At 41.5% G+C, this 18,775-nt stretch overlaps 1 protein-coding gene across 3 annotated transcripts in view; it reads left to right on the top strand.

Annotated features, from left to right (window-relative positions):
- pard3ba (par-3 family cell polarity regulator beta a) overlaps positions 1-17,594 on the top strand; it is a 135,108-nt gene extending 117,514 nt beyond the window's left edge. For 2 of the 3 annotated variants that reach the window (XM_067493570.1, XM_067493568.1), the window contains 2 exons: positions 4,943-5,019; positions 16,282-17,594. In XM_067493570.1, the coding sequence (XP_067349671.1) occupies positions 4,943-5,019; positions 16,282-16,663 (459 nt within the window). In that variant the 3' untranslated portion in view covers positions 16,664-17,594. The remainder of the gene's footprint in view (positions 1-4,942; positions 5,020-16,281) is intronic. The other variant, XM_067493569.1, reaches the window with a different exon arrangement.
- The last annotated feature ends 1,181 nt before the right edge of the window (positions 17,595-18,775 follow it).

Here is an 18,775-nt window from a genome sequence, read left to right as displayed (position 1 = left end):
TCAAGAGTTGAGGCCTAAACAAACACTAACAATGAAGACAATTACCAGCAGATTGGCCCATTACCAAAATACGCTGCATTCCAGTCTGAGTGTGTGTAACCTTTGGTCCCCGTGTTTGTGTGTGTACACCATCTGCTGCTAACGAGCTCAGAGTGAGCAGGGTCCAGGTGTGGGAGTGTTTAGTGTACACTGGAGGGCAAGTGAGCCTCCTGTTTGAAATATATCCACACACACTTGCGCACACAGCCCCCTAATACGGCATAATCGTGTGTTTCAACAGACTTGACATTACTAGCATGAAAGAGGTGCTTTGACCTTTTTGAGTTTTAGTTGGCTGTTAGTTGGTATGGTACATCAACATGCCATTTCAATAAAACATCAAAGCTGTACAATGTAAAATCACTGAAAAGAGATTGCTAACTATGCATGTTTTGGATTGATCAGTTGTTGTCAGATTATGAACAAATAATTAACTGCATATCAGTGTCATAAAATACTAAAACTACTAAAATATGCTTTTTTTAGTTAAGGGGAAAACCTCTTTTCTAGTAACATGTCTCAACATCAATATATTTAGATAAATGTAGAGAATGGTAAATGGTCTGTACTTATAGCCCTCTTCTACCTATTGGCACTCAAAGCTTTACACTGCTTCTCATTCACCCATTAGCAGACACACTCACACACCGATGGGGGAGCTGCTATGCAGCTGGCCAACGCTCACCGGGAGCAACTAAGTTGGGGTTCAGTGTCTTGCTCAAGAACACTTTGACATGTGACCGGAGGAGCCGGGGATTGAACCGACAACCGCTCTACCGTCCTGCGCCACAGTCACCCTGTGGGAACTGCGAGAACTATGGGATAGACAGGCTTTTTAAAACATAATGGACAAATTGCATGATTTCCCTTGATACCTGATTCTACCAGCTTGTATTCATGGTCTCTCTACAAATGAACTGTGATTACCAAGTAATGCTTTTACTTTTACTAATGGGCGTTTCCCATATTGGTTCCGGTGTTGGAATCTTACACAAATACCTCTTTAGGTTGCGGCTGTGGTTCACACGTGTTCTTTGTCATCTTCTCAGTCAAATTAGGATAATGGCAAGCAAATTGAAACGTTTAAGTTGTGTTGCCGTTCTGGTACATGTTTGTTGCAAATTGCAGTATTAGATCACAGTCTTGCAAGTGTAAAATCCACGTGGGTCCAAGCATGTAGAGTCAGCAGACTTTTACTTTACAACACCCTGGTGCATCTCTGCTTGTTTTCACTTCACCCTTTTGTCTGTATTTCTTCTTCACAGCAATTACCCTTTATCTGGCCATCTCCAGTTAGTTAAGTGCCACCACGAGCATTCTGGAGATAGTGCCTCTGTGAGCCAAAATACTAAACAGTTTTGGTTTCATTTAGATCATTTATATAGTGGAGAAAATATGAATACATGTTGGCAGCATATCATCTTCCATACGGTAAAATTGTCAGTTATCTATATACATACGTACACACAGAATGTATCCTAGATTTAGTTTTTGAATCATTTGAAGACCAGGGTAGTCTTACCTAACTTCAACAACAATGATATCTTTTCTAGCCAAGGGACCATTGTTGCATGCCATGCATGTCTCTCTGTACTATTCTTTCCAATCTTTTGCTAGACTTGCTATTACCTGTCAAAGGCAAAATTCCAGAAAAGTCTAAGTCTAACTCCAAGCCTTATATTCATTTAAGATTCCATCAAACGGAGATGTAGTAACTGGAGGATTTTTACTTCTTTGTATTGAAAACACTTGAAGAATTGTATTTGTGTGCATTTATGTATGGGTGTGGTTTCTCTGTATTTCAGTATTTCAAGTTCATACAGCAACTAGTAACAGCAGCAGTAAGACTCTCTGGCTCCAAACTTCCTGCTATGTTTTGTTTTGCATCCACCCACACACACGCAACATCTTTAACAACGTCTCTGTCAGTTTTCCCTTCTGTGCCAGCTCAATTCTCTCACCCCCTATCTTATCTGTTCCCGCTCATCCCATGGGGGCGTCAGCAAAATCTCATCACAAAGATTTCTGGGGAAGGAGGGGGAGAGAATGGATATTGGGTTCCGCCTCATCGTGCCAGGGCGTAGAGGTGAGGTTGCCAACAGGAGGTGGGCATGGGGTGCCAGGCAGAGGCTCCACACTGAGACACATGCTTAATTAGCATCCAAGATGGATGAAGGGAGGCAGAAAAGAATGGATGGAAGCAAGGAGGAATAGATGGCAATACAGGAGGCTAATTACGCCATTTGAAAAGAGACAGCGGAGGAAAACGGTTGGGAAAAGGCAAATCTGAGCATCTCAGTCACAGGATGAAAGCGCTGCTCAGGCATTGTGTCAAAGCACTTGGACTCTCATTTGAGGAGTATTGTATATATGAGCATCGCAAATTCACAGCAAAGCCAAAAGTGCTCCAAGAAATTCATTTCCTGAGCTCCGGCAATACTTTCTGATGAATGCGACAGCTGTGCTGCTCGAGTTGATTGGTGTGTGTGTGTGTGTTCCAGTGCTTATCATCTGGCACTGTCGAGGCAGAGCTTTCTAATTTGGAAAAATGGAAAACTGACTTTCTGCTCATTCACACTCACACACGCCAACCATTCTGTCAGAGTGTTTGTCAGCTGCAAAGCTGTGACTTTCGCAATGACTCGACACAATTATGCTCTTTATGAGAAGGATTGTTGCGATATGTTTTAGCTCATTTGCTTAAAGAAAGTATTAAAGCGAGTGTGAAGATGTGTTGATTGGAAGGTTTGTGTTTGAGTTGCACACACATGCATACACGCAACTGCAGCAAAAAATCATTAACAAAGTTCAGTTTTACAGTTTTACTACACAGTAATAATGAGAAATGATAATTTCGTGTGTGTGTGTGTGTGTGTGTGTGTGTGTGTGTGTGTGTGTGTCAGCGTCCTAGTGTGCTACTTTGTGCACAAGACATTACCTTTTCCTCTGATAACCACATACCATAAATACACAGCACTGTACATGATCCCATGAAGGTCAGAATATGAGCTTGTGTGGCACATGAGGAATAGGAGAGCGGTATGTCATAGCTCTCCACCCCTGAAGCTGTGAAGAAGAGGCTCTTTGCTCACCGATCGCCTCCTCGGAAGTCTGACTGCTGCGTTTTCACTCCAACCTGGATAAATTTCATGTTGCTCTTTTACCAGTTGCCATGGTGAGACTGAGACTTGTTTCACGTTTTTGTTGTTTGCTTGAGTGTGTGTGTGTGTGTGTGTGTGTGTGTGTGTGTGTGTGTGTGTGCGTGCACCACAGCAGTATTTCAAGGCATATCATCTGGCAGGAAAGCTAACTGTCTAATTTGGGGAAATGGGCCTGAAAAGCATCCATATGACAGACATCCTTAACATATGTGTGTGAGTTAATAAAAGCATCACCCAGAGCGGCTGCAGGCTATTATGATAATATAATCAACGGACAGAGAATTTCACTCATTTTATCTAAACACACATTATCTCCTGTCCTCATCATTCTTTTCCTTTTTTTGTCCATACTCTGTATTATGCCTTCTTCAACACGCATATGCACACAGAAGGTCTTCCACCTGAGTCCCAGCTCCTTGCTGAGACTAATGCCCCCTTTACCTCACATTATGCATCCCTTTGCATAATGCCCCCAACCGAACACAAGCAGCCATCCAAAGATGGAGCATTGACTTCAAGACATCATATTAAACCTGCACACAAAGACACGTGTGCCCTCTGACTACCACAATATTAACACAAATGCACACACAGGCACAAAACTACATTAGTAAAGAGACCAGCACTGCTTTCACTTCCTAGCTCCCATTCACCGACATTAGAGCTCCCTACTATGCTAATGATATCTGGTAATGCAACAGTGGTGCTTTGACTTGCAGAATGAGTTTGAAAATATACGTACATTCAAGGCAGTAGATACAACTTGTCGAAAATGGATTCATGTAGACATTTTATAGTGTGTTTGTTCGTTTTTGCTGGGTTGATATTCGGGATCAAATGTGTGACCGTTTTGTATGTCCATGTGTGCGTCTGTCAAACAACCAATGGTTTGTTTACATACACATGTGCGAGCCACTGATTGTACCTCATGGCTGCTGTTGTGTGTGGGTGGGTGCGTTACGCTACAGGGGAGCATAGTGTGCTCGACCAATGAAATGTCCACTGAGTAAACAGCCTGTGTTTGTATGTGAGAACCCAAAGCCCAGAACCTAGATTACAGATAATGGAAGCCCTCTCCTCTGTCTGCCCCTGCCTCCCTCCTCCTGTGCCTTCAGGGATGGCTTGTCTAAACCCCCTTGCATTGTTGTAACCTAAACCATGTCAACACTTACACAACTACATTTGATACACATCTTTTTCTCTGCAGTTTACCCTTCAATGCAAACTACCTCAGATTTTCACACTAAAATATTAAGGAAAATGGATCTGATGACCTCAAGATCAGCTTCAGTGCTCCTTCATATTTACAAGTCTGGCACTTCACTGGAGGGATTCTTCCACAAAACCTTTACTCATTTGATGTCGTGATGCTGGTGAACCCAGAGCGCTGCGTGTATGCGTGTGTGTTAGTGTGAATGATTGACAGATCAATTCTCTTGTGAAAAGCTATAATTTTTATCATATGACTGATGTATTTGCACAGCCTGTACACACATTCATCAGAGGGGCACAGTACTTACATGTGGCTGCATGTGTTTGTGTTAGCACATGTGGGGCATTCCATGGCTTCTCCCCCATATCTTTTTTGGGCGGGTTGTTGTTTCCATTGGAACCACAAAGCAGATTTCAGTCTTCAAAATAGTGAAATATAACTGAGGTGCCTTGCTCAAGGGTATTTTCACTGTTGAGTGACTGAACAATGGATCTTTTAATCTACACTCTTGTGCTATGTCTCCTCACAGATGGCGCCCAGAGGAGCTGAATCTCGACCTGTATATCGCTACGAAGACTTGGACCCACAGTACCTCACACAGCCCAGGTAAGACCATTATGTGTGTATGTGTGTTTTCTTCCCCAGTGCGGGAAATGAAGGGATCACTTCTTGCCACTCCCTCCCTTTATTTTGTCTCCCCCTCTCTTTCTCTCTTTCCCTCACACACACACAAACACACGCCACAGACTAATCCTCTTTGGAGCTTATAATTAAATCTGGAGTGTTTGCCTTGGGAGTGTCTACTCATCCCAGGAATAGGAGTGATCAGTTCTCCAGAGAGCAGGGCACTGGCAAGAGGATCTTACACACAATAACACACACATATACACAGAGGAAGGTTTGTTCCTATAAAGGCTGCATAACCTCCAGTGTGGGTTTTGTTTGGAGTTGCATGTGCTTCTTTTGTTTGTCTAAACACGCTCTTGTTAAATTAGTTGCATATGTACACACACTCATACCTCATACCACGTGTTTTCCAGTACCACAGCATACATACATGAGTCTAACCAAAGCAGAATACACACTGTCTTGCCCATGTATTTCTGTGTGTATGCACACACTGTGCAAATGCCATTTTTGGGATATTCGTTGCCCAGCAGCTAAGTGGAGCGTGGAGTGGCATGGTGCGAGGAAAGTGAGAGGCAGAGAATGAGGGAATAGAGGGGACACCGGGATGGAGAGGAGGAGAGTGAGAAAAGGAGAACAGTCATTTCATGGGTTATTGCCCCTCCTGATATGACAGGCACCAGGGAGCACAGACATCAGCACTGGCTCAGGAGGGACGAGATACACTCAAAATGTGGGAGAGAGAAAAAGAGAGGAGGCCCATAACCAAGCAGCACAGAGACAGAGAGATTAGTTAACTGTAACTGTGGAAGCAAACCCAAATGGAGACAGACAGGGGGACTCGGGGAGACTTGGATGACCGTTGGCAGCTTAGTCGACACTATTCTTATAAACAGTAGTTGAGAAAATAATTCGTCCATCTACTTATGAAAACTTTTTCTATAATGAAATTGCAGCAAGTCCGGAAAATTGAAAATCTTTCCATGCATTCACACTGGCAGAAATCAAAGTCGCATTCTGCATTTTATTGCTGAACTGATTGGTCAACAATGATTTAGACAATCCATTAATAATTTTAGCAATTTTTCATGCAAAAAGAAGCATTCAGTATTCAGCCCCTCAAATGTGAGGATTTGCTCTTACTGTAATTAAAATATATAATCTCTTTGGATTTGATATTGTGGGTCAGGTAAGATAACAAGAAATGTGAAGATATCACATTTGGTGCTGGGAAAATAATTTTTGCTATACTTGACAAATTGTAGACTAAATGATTAGACATTTAAGTAATTAATCAAGTAAAAATTCAATTTCTGCTTGTAACTTCTAAAATATGCTTTATTTTTTTTCTATATTAGTCTGTGTTAAATCATTGCAAATTAAATATGTCTGGATTTTGCACCATTGATCTGACAAATCACCCAATTTGACGATGTCACCTTGAGCTCTGAGAACTCTTATTTTTCCCTCTGAGGTTTTTTTTTTTTTTTTTTTTTTTTTTTTTTTTTTTTAGACAAAAAGATTAATCAGAAAAATAATCAGTGGTTTAAATGATAATGAACATGATCCGTAATATAGTCCCTCTGCATAGCGAGTACTTTTCCTCTACTTAAACTGTATTTTCCAGTATATTAAACTGGCATCTTCCTGTTTATGCTCAGTGATAGATTAGAAACAAACATGATTGTACGGGATGTCTTCACTATACAGCAATACTTCATAAATACCAGCAATAAGCAGCCACCAAATGTTCTGGCTATGTGGGCGTGAAGATAACAAGTCAAGTTTGGATAATGTTGATTACCTCAAGAAATGTTTCCATTGTTATTTAAGTGTTGTTCATCTCCTCTTTGAAGTATTTTTAGGCCTTAGGAGGCCATAGGATATCTGTTTGAAATGCATATAGTACAGTTAACATGCTTCTGGGGACATTTGCCTCAGCAGAAGAGTAAAAGCTAGAAGTGGCAGATAGAGTTTGAACACTATTCAAACTCATGTGTTTGTGTTCTTGTTTCTGATGTTTCTGTAAAGGTAAATCATGACTCCTCAGTCGCCAAAACCGCTCTAACTCCCCCTTAGCATAAATACAGAGGTGAGAGGAGGAAGGGACGCAAAAATATTCCATGAATGTTTTTTTTTTTTCCATCGAGGTTGAAAAACAGGAGAGAAAGAGAGCAGACACAGCAGTGAATTGAATGCATTTTTCAAAGTAGAGCTGAACTTTGTGCAAAATCCCCCCGGGTGCCGCCATTATTGAAAGCCATTTCCTCTCGAAATGAGTGCGGCTCCACCATTGGCCTGGCACTCATTAGCATACATTTGGCCTGCCTTTGTGTGGAGCCGGCTGGGGCTGCAGCTGGAGGGGCGGGAGTGAAGGAGGTGATTGTGTGTGTGTGTGTGTGTGTGTGTGTGTGTGTGTGTGTGTGTGCGCGTGCATGGATAGTACAGGAGGTGTAGCCTCACAGATGGGAAGAGAGAGACAGAAGAGGAGCTAAAAGTCAGTAGCACAGAGATGAAATCACGGCAGATGGAAGACATTTATATATTTGACTTTCAGTGTTAAGTGTCACTGTGAGCATACACGTTACAGATTTTCATCTTTTATTCTCAAAATTTCAGTCATTTGTAATTTTTTTTTGTTTATTAGTTTTTTTTTCTAGCAGTCAAACCAAAACAGACTAGCAAATCAGAGTTTGCCCTTACGTACTTGTTGTCGTTGTCAAACTGGGAAACATTTGTCATCACGATCCCGCAGCCTAGACTGGGGTTTCATTAAACTGGGACCTGTCTGGCTACGCCTGCCTCTCAAATCAAGAGTTTTTTGGACCTGAGGGAGTGACTGGCAGGACTGGAAAAGGAGTGGACCTAAGCCTAGGACCTGGTGCCGAGGGCTACTGCACGACCGCCAACAAGAGAAGCTGAAGTTTGGAAAAGAGGATTTGGAAAGGGAGCTAGAAGTGGCAGTGCTGAGAGGTTTGCCCCAGGGAAGGTGATAGTGCTACTTTGGCTCTTACCTCCCTCTCCACTGGCCATTAACGCTGGGGTGCAGGTCAGCCTTCGGGATAGGGTCTGTGGTTCAGGACACACACAAATGCACACACACACGCAGCCATATGGAGAATATTAACATCATTACCAATTCAAAGGAGCAGGTCATGGGCTCTGCGACCCAGCCCCAGGTTATCCAATCAGAGCACCCTCTTACGCACTCACCAGAGGTGATTGGATTAGGGGGCTGGGTTGGCGCGGCAACATTGCTGGCCTGATAATTGGCTGATTAATGTGCAGCTGATGGCCACTGAGTAAGAGAGCATGGGGCTCCAACCAGGGGAAACATGCTGGCCTCATGACGATCCTATGAAGGACAAAGGTGTGTGTGTTTGTGCAATTCAAGGTCTTAATAGGTCCATTTGGTTTCTCGACTTAATCGAGACTTAATGGGGGTCCTAAGCTATGCTGCTTCCAAATTTTGTTAGTCTCACTATTTTTCTGGCTGTACGGGTCTAACAGTATGTCTGATGTCTAAGCAAATGTGTAACAGTTCATGCGTCCCAACGTTTTAGATTTGTGATAACAGCTAGCACACACACATTCTTGCATGAATGTTTGCAGTCAATCATTCTAAGAAGCCTCTCAGGTTTGTCAGTTGAGGACTTACCAAACACTCTCTGCTCTCATCTAGCTCTCTCTGCCCCTCCTTAAAAATCCGAGGGCAAATTCTTGATTGTCCTCAGCATGTTGAGTATCCTGTGGGATGGAAGAAAGTGTCCCCTTAAGGACTCTTATCTGACCTTCCTGAGAAATGTACACTCTTAACAACTCTTCCCAGGCCTACAACCACTTGGTTTTCCCTACCACATCTCAGCACATAAACCTTTTTCACCCTGCTTGTGTCTGCTGAGGCCATAATGAGCCACAGTCAGACTGGACACACCTTGCAACACAACACAAAGCAATAAATGCCTCCGCCCAAACTCTGAGTGAAAAAAATCTGCTGATTTGATTAAACAAGAAAAGATGAGAGGAGTTCTAAAAATGAGTACTACTTCCAAAATTCTCATATTTGTTTTGTTTTTTTAAACTTCAGTCTCTGATTTTGTTCCCAGAATTTCACTGCAAACTTGCACAGTTGGATGGACATATTTATTCCAAAGGTCTGTTATCACTTTAGCGCCATAATATTTTTTGGGCGCTGTATTTTGGAGCACTTCATAAATTCGGATGGCTTTTTCAAGGTCAACAGAGAAATCACATTTTCGCTCCAGTCACCCCATCTTTATTAAAACCCACTCCTGCCTCTCACAGCTTCGTAAGTGATCAACTGTTTCCCCACCCGCTGCCGTCCAGCTGTCGAATGACTCACTTTAAACTCTCCCAACTAAGTTAAAGTTATTGTCTGCATCACTCATTTAATTTCTTAGGCCCTGCAGAGCTCACCGTGTTTTTCTTTTTGCTGGTGATGTCTTTCCACCAGCTGGTAATGTCTTTCATAAGTGATTGGTTTAAAGGGTGACGTGTGACCCCTTGGATTACTGTTCAAAAAGCAGCCCAAGAGCATCTTAAACAATGTGTGTATTATTTTGTTTGATTTCCCAAGAGGTGCCATGACCCTTTTCATATTTGTGGGACCTTTATGAAAGAAAAGGGCCCATTTGATGTGCAGAAGCAGCAATGTTTGTCCAGCTAACTGTGTTTGTGCTCAGACACAGTAGAATGTAATGGAATCACCAGTAGGAAATGAAAGGGCTTTAGCCAGCTCTGTCACATGCACAACTGAAGCACCAGTGGCTCTACCTGTTTACAATAAATTTCTGATTTTCTTTCCCCCCCTGATTCCATCAATCCTTTAGTCTAAATTTTTGGGTCGCTCCTGTTTATATCTCTCTTATGTCTCATTGTGCCTCGTCTTGCTCTCTGTCTTCCCCATTCCTCCTCATCCTGCTCTGACAAAGCCTTGCAGGTTTGTATACGTGAAAATGGAATCATTGTTTTATAAATGAAACACGAAATATACACTTTGCGGCTTCAACGTGCCGTGTGAGCTCTGCACAAAATGCAGGAACTGTCATGTTTGAGCCTGCATGACGTTCAGTCTGCTAATACAGATGGACGGTCAGCTCTGTGGAACAGACAGAAACCACTCTGAATTCAAATGTTCTCGTCTTTGCCCAGAAAAGACGTGCAGTGACAAAAGTGCAATGAATCTGAAACACTGAATATGAGTTTTGGAGGACATTGTGTATGTGTTTAGTGAAAAAGTCATCCCATCTGTTTCTGTCATTAAATTTTAATTGACAGTTTTTTCCCAGCACGTCTTGATTACATTATCACTTTGCCTCCCCTCTTTGACCTCTGCCCTGCACTTTAGGGGGCCTAGGAATGGAACGTTTTGTAGTTTTGTTGGACAAATTGTAAAGTCATTCTCAACATCAGCAGCTACTAACTTCCTTCAATTTTATGCAAAATGCTGGAATAAAAAGAAAAGCGATGTGGTCGAATTGATGACAAGCATGACAGTAAAGTGAGAAATGAGTCATGAAATGTACCTCTGAGCATTATGAGAGAGTACTTATTCTTAGTTTACATACAGGCTGTTTGCCGTGGTGCCCTTCATCTCTCCTCACGTTCTCATTTCTAACCCAAAGCTCCCACACTGCACTGCTACCTGCCACTGATACTGTACACATTCCCTGTCGTTGCTCAGTATATAGTAGCACAGAGTGTAAACATGGGCCCATTTAGATGGGGCACGTGTGTCTAGGTGAGAGCCAATTTCCACCGCGCTTGTTGACATAGGCTGGTTTGATTAGCAGAGCTGCCTCTATGGCCAGAGCTAGAGCGGCTAATGGTTTCCTCTGCTGTGGAGCCAGCTGGGCCTGATCTGTGTCTGTAGCACTCAGCTAGCACAGGACCATTAGCACTCTGACTGTTTGTGTGTGTGGGATTTGGACAAGGATGAATTTGGGGAATCTGGGGAATTCATCATACACTAATGTCTATGTCAACTTTCTAAATACAAGGTATTACATCTTTTAAATAAACCAATTTCATAATAATTAATGACAAGAAAATGTTTTAGCTCTAACTACAACTTATCATCTGCCACCAACACACCAAAAACACATAACTTGCAGATGTGCTTACACATCTCTTAGTCTTTGAAATTGTGTCATTATTAAATTAAATGTCTTCTGGGTACGTGTGTGAACATTCACACCAAGGTGTGGGAACAAATAAAGACAAGTACATGCACATCCTTTAACTTTAAACAAAATGCACAGCAGATATGTTAGTGAAATTGAGGCTCCTTTATTTTTATTTATTTTTTATTAATTTATCCACAAAAAACAATCCAAAAAGGGTATAAAGGGTAAAAAGCACATTGGCATTTTGGGGACCTGGATGGTGAGTGAGCTGGGTCTAATAAGGAATTGGAAATGTGGGGTAAGGAGTGGTGCTGGGGGGATGTTACGAATTCCCTCCTTCCGTTTTCTAGGGACAGGTGAAGGATAACAACCCACACCCCAATCCCCCAAGCTACCACTATACACTCAAATTCTTCACTGTCATGAGCCGAGAAGCTGGCCTAAAAGACAGCACACACTCTCACGATCCTAGATGGACACACACAAACATTTTTCTTTCACTGCCGAGTCTGTAATCATATACAGTTTCAATTCACATTCACACACATATAAATATGCATGTCATATTCAGTTTTTTTTTGCACTCGCCACACATACTCACACACTCTCAGAGGGTGGTTAAGAGTGTGGTGTATGGTGCTGATGTTCTTGAAGTGTGAGTCAGATGTATTACACGGCGTGTCATTACAGCTTTCCACTAGCTGGTCCCTGTGGTTCACATCACACCCTGTTCTGCTGCTCTATATAGACCTCAGAGAGATAGACGAACATCTGCGTCTGTCTCTCTGCCCATCTCTACCCAGTCTCCTGTTCTTTACACTGTCTCCATTTTTTTGTAGATTCTTTTTTTAAAATAAAAGTAGAAAGAGGAAAATCAAATTAAATTTAAATTTTTGCTGTATCATTAAATGGTGTATACACAAGCTAAAACAGAAATGTAAGGAAAGAATAAATTTGGATAGAAAGGCATTAGCTAGTGAATAGTTATGTCTTTGGACTTTGTTAAATGCCATCTATAAATTGTCTCATCTCATATCACACCTTCTTTCACTCCTGCTTTATTAATACCAATTCTATTGCCATATCACTAGTATATTATGTAATCACTGAGAAAAATAACAACCAACCAACTGCTAATTAGTTCTTTAAAGTCTTCACATTTTCTATTTATTTATTGTCACTCATTGAAACATCATTTGCGTGTGTTTTTATTTTATTTTTTTATTTTTGTTTTCATTTCTAAAGTGTGCATTAAACTCATTTGACAGCTGAATGAAAACACAACTACTGTCTGCCTGTGTCTTGTTGTCATAAGCTCTTTTCAAACTAGATTAGTGGCACTGGCAGAGCGCCTTTAATTGTCATTACTGACGGCAACCAGCATTTTAATCCAGCAGGAATCTGCCATGTTTGGCATGTTTGTAAGCCACAGCTCTGGATGAAATTTCCACCCTGTCTTCAGGAAATGGTAACTCAAGTGTATTTTAGTGGCAGACAGGTGCAGTAAACTAGATCTCAATTTGATCTTTTACATTTGGGTTAATGCTTGGGGAAAAAACTCCATTGCTGCCCTCCCTCTCTCTCCCTTCCTAAATTAGTCTGTTTTTTTTTTTATTCCTTGTTCTCCTCTTGTCTTTGAATTTCTTTCTCATGCTCTCCCCTCCTGCTCTCCTACCTATAGTGCACAAGCTTTTGATGAAGTTACGTAAGTTAACAAGTAAACAGAGATCTCATTCTGACACTTTAGATATACAAACACAGCCCTGCACTCTTCTCTGGCTGTGCTTTTATTCACTGAGGCATTCAAACACAGTGGATTCAGAAACTAAGACTATACAGTTAAATTAATCTGAAGTCTTTCTGAACACTTTGCCTGTGCAAAATTTAAATGTAATTTATGTGTAATTCTAATGAAGACATTTGACAAGGTTTGGAATATTTCGGGTTAGGAAAAGCACACACACATAGATTAAACATGTTCACTTTCCTTCATCTCTGGCTGGAGCCAGCTGCGTGACCCAGGAATGAGGAACTCTTTGTGGGTCACTGATGCCCATGGAGTCCCTAATCTCCTAGCTGCTTGACTGGACACACAAATACATTCTGTGGTACTGTTGCATTCAGTCATGCTGTTAATTATAACATCTCATAGGAAACTCCTGTAAACGCATTTGAATTCTCAGACAATTTATCTCACATTTCATTTATATTTTTATTTTTTATCCTTTTGAGTTCTCCCGTAAGTTCAGGGTCTTCACAGCAGATCATTGTCGTCTGTTGATTGGCAGAGTTTTTATACCGGATGCCCTTCCTGATGTAACCCTCCCCAATTTTATCGTGGCTGGGGATTTGGCATGTTATCCCAGGGTCATAGGTCATCCAGACTTGTGTCCCTTAGCAATAAAGGCATTTACCCTACTTCATTAAACCCCTAGTCATCCAGAAAATTGAACAAAGAAGTATTTAAGGTTGCTGTCACATATAGTTTGGGGCATTTCATACTAAGGTGCATTTGTCAGTTGTAAATTGACTGAAACTGATGTGTTGATGACTCGATGGCAAACTTGCTGATTATTGACTGAACGATCTAACATAATGCAGTAGATGATTAAAAAGGAAAATACCCATTTAGAAAACTGATGGAGGAAGAGGGGAAGATGAATATTGAAAAGATTGGAAATTGAAGGAAATTGAAGATTGCAAAGAAGGGAACATAAGGAGAACGATGACAGAAAAAAGGAATAGCAAGTGGAGGTTTCCGGTCTTTTCAGGTGGCCCTAAGTTGGGCTGAGGAACCAGGTGTTTCCCCTCCTCTATCCCTTCTTTTTTTTTTTAAATTCTCCTTGGCTCCCCTGGTGGCCTTTACCATTTAATCTGGATTAATGAGGAAGCTGACCTTCATCTCTCTCTCACTCTCCCTTGCTCTTTCCCCCCCTTAACAAACTCACAGTCAGGGAATTTTTTGTTTTCACCCACCCTCCCTTCACATCTGCTACTTCTTTCTCCTCACATCTTTATTTCAGATTTAATCCTTTTCACTCTGATCACTTCCTGCCTCTCAGATTGCACTTTTTTTTTCTTGTCTTGATTTCTTCCCCCGATTTCCTTCCTTATCTCAAGGCTTGGCCATGCATGTGTGTTGTGTGTGGACGCAACTCTGCGTTTTCTGCTCTGCTGACTGACAAGGCCTTGCTGTTCATTCTCAGGACCACCTGTGTATCCTCTCCCACCACTCTGTTTGGGTGGTCAGGCCTCCCGGCCCACAAAAAACACACTCAACTGATATGTAGGACACAAACCTAGTGACATACCCACACCAACACACACACACATAGAAATCCACATTACCACATATTCCCCTGAAAATCCTCATGGGATGTCTGCTTATGCACAAGCACAGACACAGACAGCCAAGCTGTGTGAGACCTAATGTGTGGTGAGTGAGTTGTTCTAATTGGCCAGTCAACAGGTGCTGAGCACAACACAAGGGACTAAACATAGGAGATGCAGGGATATGATGGCAGAACAAGGGAGAGGCTAAGCTCAAGGCTTCTGTGTAATAACTACAGTGGGAGCCATTGTTGAAGGGTGGGAAGTAAATGTCTAAATCTGCTTTGTCGCTTTCTGTTGATTGACAGGACATTAAAGCTATTTGAAGGATAGCCAGTTGGTGCACACTTCAACATTTGTTGTTTAGTTTCTGAGCAGAAGTGCATCAAAAAACACATTTAATAAACCTAAATGTCAGCTTTCTACATTAATCTAATTTCATCACAGTTTTTTCTATTCAAAATCAAGTTTCCAGACTCCCAGTTGTTCTGTTCTTGTCTGTAATATCTATGTTATGCATATATTAGATGTGTAAAATAACATGTTTTCCGATGCATTTTAAATATTAAGGAAATATTAAATATTTAACTCACTGGTTAATTGCTGTTGATTAATGTACATTAGAAACATCTATTAGAAACTAGCAAAAGCAATGTCTGTGGCTTAAGATTTGGAGCAAGTCATCTCATGATATCCTTCATTAGAAAATGGAGACACAATCTATCGTTGCTGTGTGGTGTTTTCTCTGTCTGATAACCTGCCACATGAATTCTGCTTCATACCACTCTTTCATCGTCTCACCGGTAAACTGCAGAAACACACCCACCCCAGCGCAGCCGTGTGTGCATTAGATTTTTAACATTGTACTGCACAGTACTTGGCCAAAACATGCACTTGTAGTGTTTTATGTTAATGGTGGCAGGAAAGCTTGTTTGGATTCAACAGAAGAGTTGCGGATGCTTTAGTTTGTGTGAGGAAAGACTCCCAAAGAATCCCAAAATGCAAATGACCACTTAGTAGTGGTAGTGGTTCCCTGAGAGCAAGGCTGGTGAAGACCTGACTTTAAGATTTACTTACTTGATCTAGCATGACTTGTTTGTCACTCAGTGCTGGAAACAGCACATAAGACGGAAAACATTTGAATGGGCCGGTGAAAGTTGAGCAGCCCTCTGTTTCTTTACTCCCTCTCTACTCTTGTCCCCCTTCTCGCTATCTGTCTCTTTCTCAATCTCGCTCTCCCTCCTTCTGTCTCCCCAAGGCCCGCGTGTCACCTTACTCAGGGGTTTAGCCCTTAATCACCCAGAGCTAGTGGGAGGGAACTGGAGACTTCCAGCTGGCTGCCTCGTTACTGCAGACCCCAGAGACTCACACATACACATTCCTACGCACATGAGCTAAACACTCACACAACCTCATATATGCTTACCAAGGCATTTGCTGTTATCTCTTGGCATCTCTCCATCCATGTCCCGACCACCCCCCACCCCACCCTCAAAAAATCCTCTCCTGCCGAGGCTGTGGCCTTGGCAGCAAACTAAATAACAGGAGGAGGTTCACCATAAGGCAAGGCCAAAGCTTTGACACGTCCTCCACTCCAAACCAGCTTAAACCAGTATTAAAATATTGCCTCCCTCTATTCTCTCAAGCCAACATACATGTGTGTTATTGTGGATGTCTACAGGGCTGCTTTCAGCTCATATCAGCTACAATGTGTAGATGTGCAATATCTACATTGTAACTTTTCTCAACCATCTTTCTCTTTCAGAAGGGATCCATATGATTACCCCACCCACCCAAGACCTATGGCAAGAGAACCACCACTGTATCCCAGCCATTACCAGGACCCTCCGGTTTCCAGCCACCCAGGTCGTTTGCCAGTCCCCCAGCCAGCAAACCAGTCCCAGCAGGCCCCGCGTAACGTGCACTACTATCATTCAGCCCCTCGTGCAGGAAAGCCGCACCAGGCGGCAGTAAGGCAGGATGTCCCTCCTTCCCCCAGCATAGGCCGCAAGGGACGGCAGCACTACGAAGCTGCTGAAGGGCGAGGAGACGGCTACCCCAGCTACACCAGTCCCGACTGCTATGGTTATGACGATGAAAGACAGCCCGGCCCAAGACGCAAGAACCCTGTGATAGGTGCAGTGTAACACGTTGCAAAATTCAGGTGAACTTGAGTCAGTCACACAGATCTTTATGAGACATGGTTTAAGTTGTCATCCAGGCTGCCAGGGTGGATATTTAAGATTTTGTCGTAGTAATTATTCTGATCAGAAACCCTGAAAACGATAGGTTACAAGCTGAGGGGCTAAAACAGGGGGTTGCGGGTACATTGAACAAGCATTAACGTCTCCCGTTTGGGTGTATATACATATAAATACATGTTCACAACTGCCTGTGTATTCATTTACAGTATATATCAACTGATACATATTTTGTAATGTAGAAATTAAGTTAAATTAAGCTCAATTAAATTATTACATAGTTATATAGAGTAAACAGTGCCATATCCTGTATAAAATCAACTGTATTCCAGCTAACTTTAGCGTTAAGGTTGTGCTGACCCGAATTTCTGGACAGTCAAATCAAAGAAAATACAGTAATGCTGGATCACCTTGACCAGCTTGTACCAAGAGAGACATGGGAAGCCGGAGTCGACAAACAGGAAAAGGAAGTGACTCCCTTTAAAGTATGTTCTTGTCCTTCGTGTTTGGTCACTTGGACTTCCTTAACATCCTGGTGTGGCTTTTTTTTTTTTTTTTTTGCCATTTATTTGGATAATGCATTTACTGTATATTTGTTAAACATATATGAGTAGATAATGAGTCTGTGATGTTTTTGTGGTGTTTCCAATAAAGTGTATATGTCTTGATCTGCACAGACTATAAAATTATAAAATGTATGCGTGTGTTTTGACTCCTCATACATGTGCAGTTAAATGAAACATTTTAAACCTATTATTATTAAACTTACTTTACACTGCACTGAAAGCTCATAAATGTGCCAATGATTTAAACATGCTGTCAAAAAAGTGCATGATTTTTTTTTTACAAATATTTTGCATTAAATGTTTTGAAATTCTCTTTCTGCGCACAACCAAATCATTTCACTCTGTTTCTGTTTCGTTTCACTAATTACCCAGACTATGCATATTTCAAATTCTCACTCAAACTACAACACCATGAGTCATCACTTTAAAAATTCATTACAACATTCAGCTTAATTTCTCTGAACACAATCTCCAGATAAATTTGCCCTGTGAGATGACTGATAAGAGTAGCCAGAGTTCTGATAATGACTAAATCATCTTCAAGCAATTAGAAGCAGGGAAATCTCCACTAGAAAATGATTACTGCCCAATTTGCTCTCAGAAATAAAGATGGCACTGATTGGTGAAATTAGACTTGAAATGAGGAATAATTAGGGTGTGGAGAAGGCTTTTTTTCTATCAGTGTTTAATTAGCGTCAAGGCCAACAGGGATGGGGCCTCTATTGATCCTTCTCGTCTCTGCGCTGCTTTGACCCTCTCCTGTCGGTGCTGAAATAAACCTTTCAAACCATGTATCACAGGCAGACAAGCTGGATTTTATTTAAACCAGTTTTAAGCAAATAAACTCCTAGAATGATAACGCACGATAACGCACGCAGTGACCTTAAGCTACTACAGATCAGACACAGGCTAAGTAGGTCAGCATAATAATAATAATTTCTATTTCTAACATATTTCTGTTCATATTGTGCTTTAAAGGCTTCACAAGCCGGAATAGATAAAAGCTGGATAAACAAGAAAAGGAAAAGGGCAGATGTCTGCTGACCATCCTGTGATGACACAATACAGGAAACAGTGCCACATTTCTTACAAACACCTTGAACTAAACAAGCACGTTTAAAGTTACAAAGCTATTTCATCTGAATCACGTAGTTCTAAAATTTTGATCACAGTTCAAATCTTTTGGGTGTGTGTACGTGTTTGTGTCAACTTTCTCTCACCATCACTACATTTAGTACATGACTATAGGTTTGCAAGGATTCAATTTGGCTAATTTATCCATTAGAGAGAAGTATTTCAGAAAAGTAAAAAAAAGTATTAGAACTGCTGTGGTGATTCACTTGGTCAGTCTAAAACCTACTATTTCCTTCTGAAGTCCTTTTTTGAGTTGGCAAAATGTTTTGGATCATTGTCATAAAACCCCTTGAAGTTAGTTTTGATGTTTCTACAAATTTGGAGGCAGAATGTTTCTGTCCACCTCTAAATTCATTCT

Source organism: Channa argus, chromosome 23 (assembly GCF_033026475.1).
Source record: "Channa argus isolate prfri chromosome 23, Channa argus male v1.0, whole genome shotgun sequence".
Lineage (NCBI taxonomy): Eukaryota > Metazoa > Chordata > Actinopteri > Anabantiformes > Channidae > Channa > Channa argus.
The sequence above is the reverse complement of the archived record's forward strand: the minus strand, read 5'-3'. Positions and strand labels throughout refer to the sequence as shown.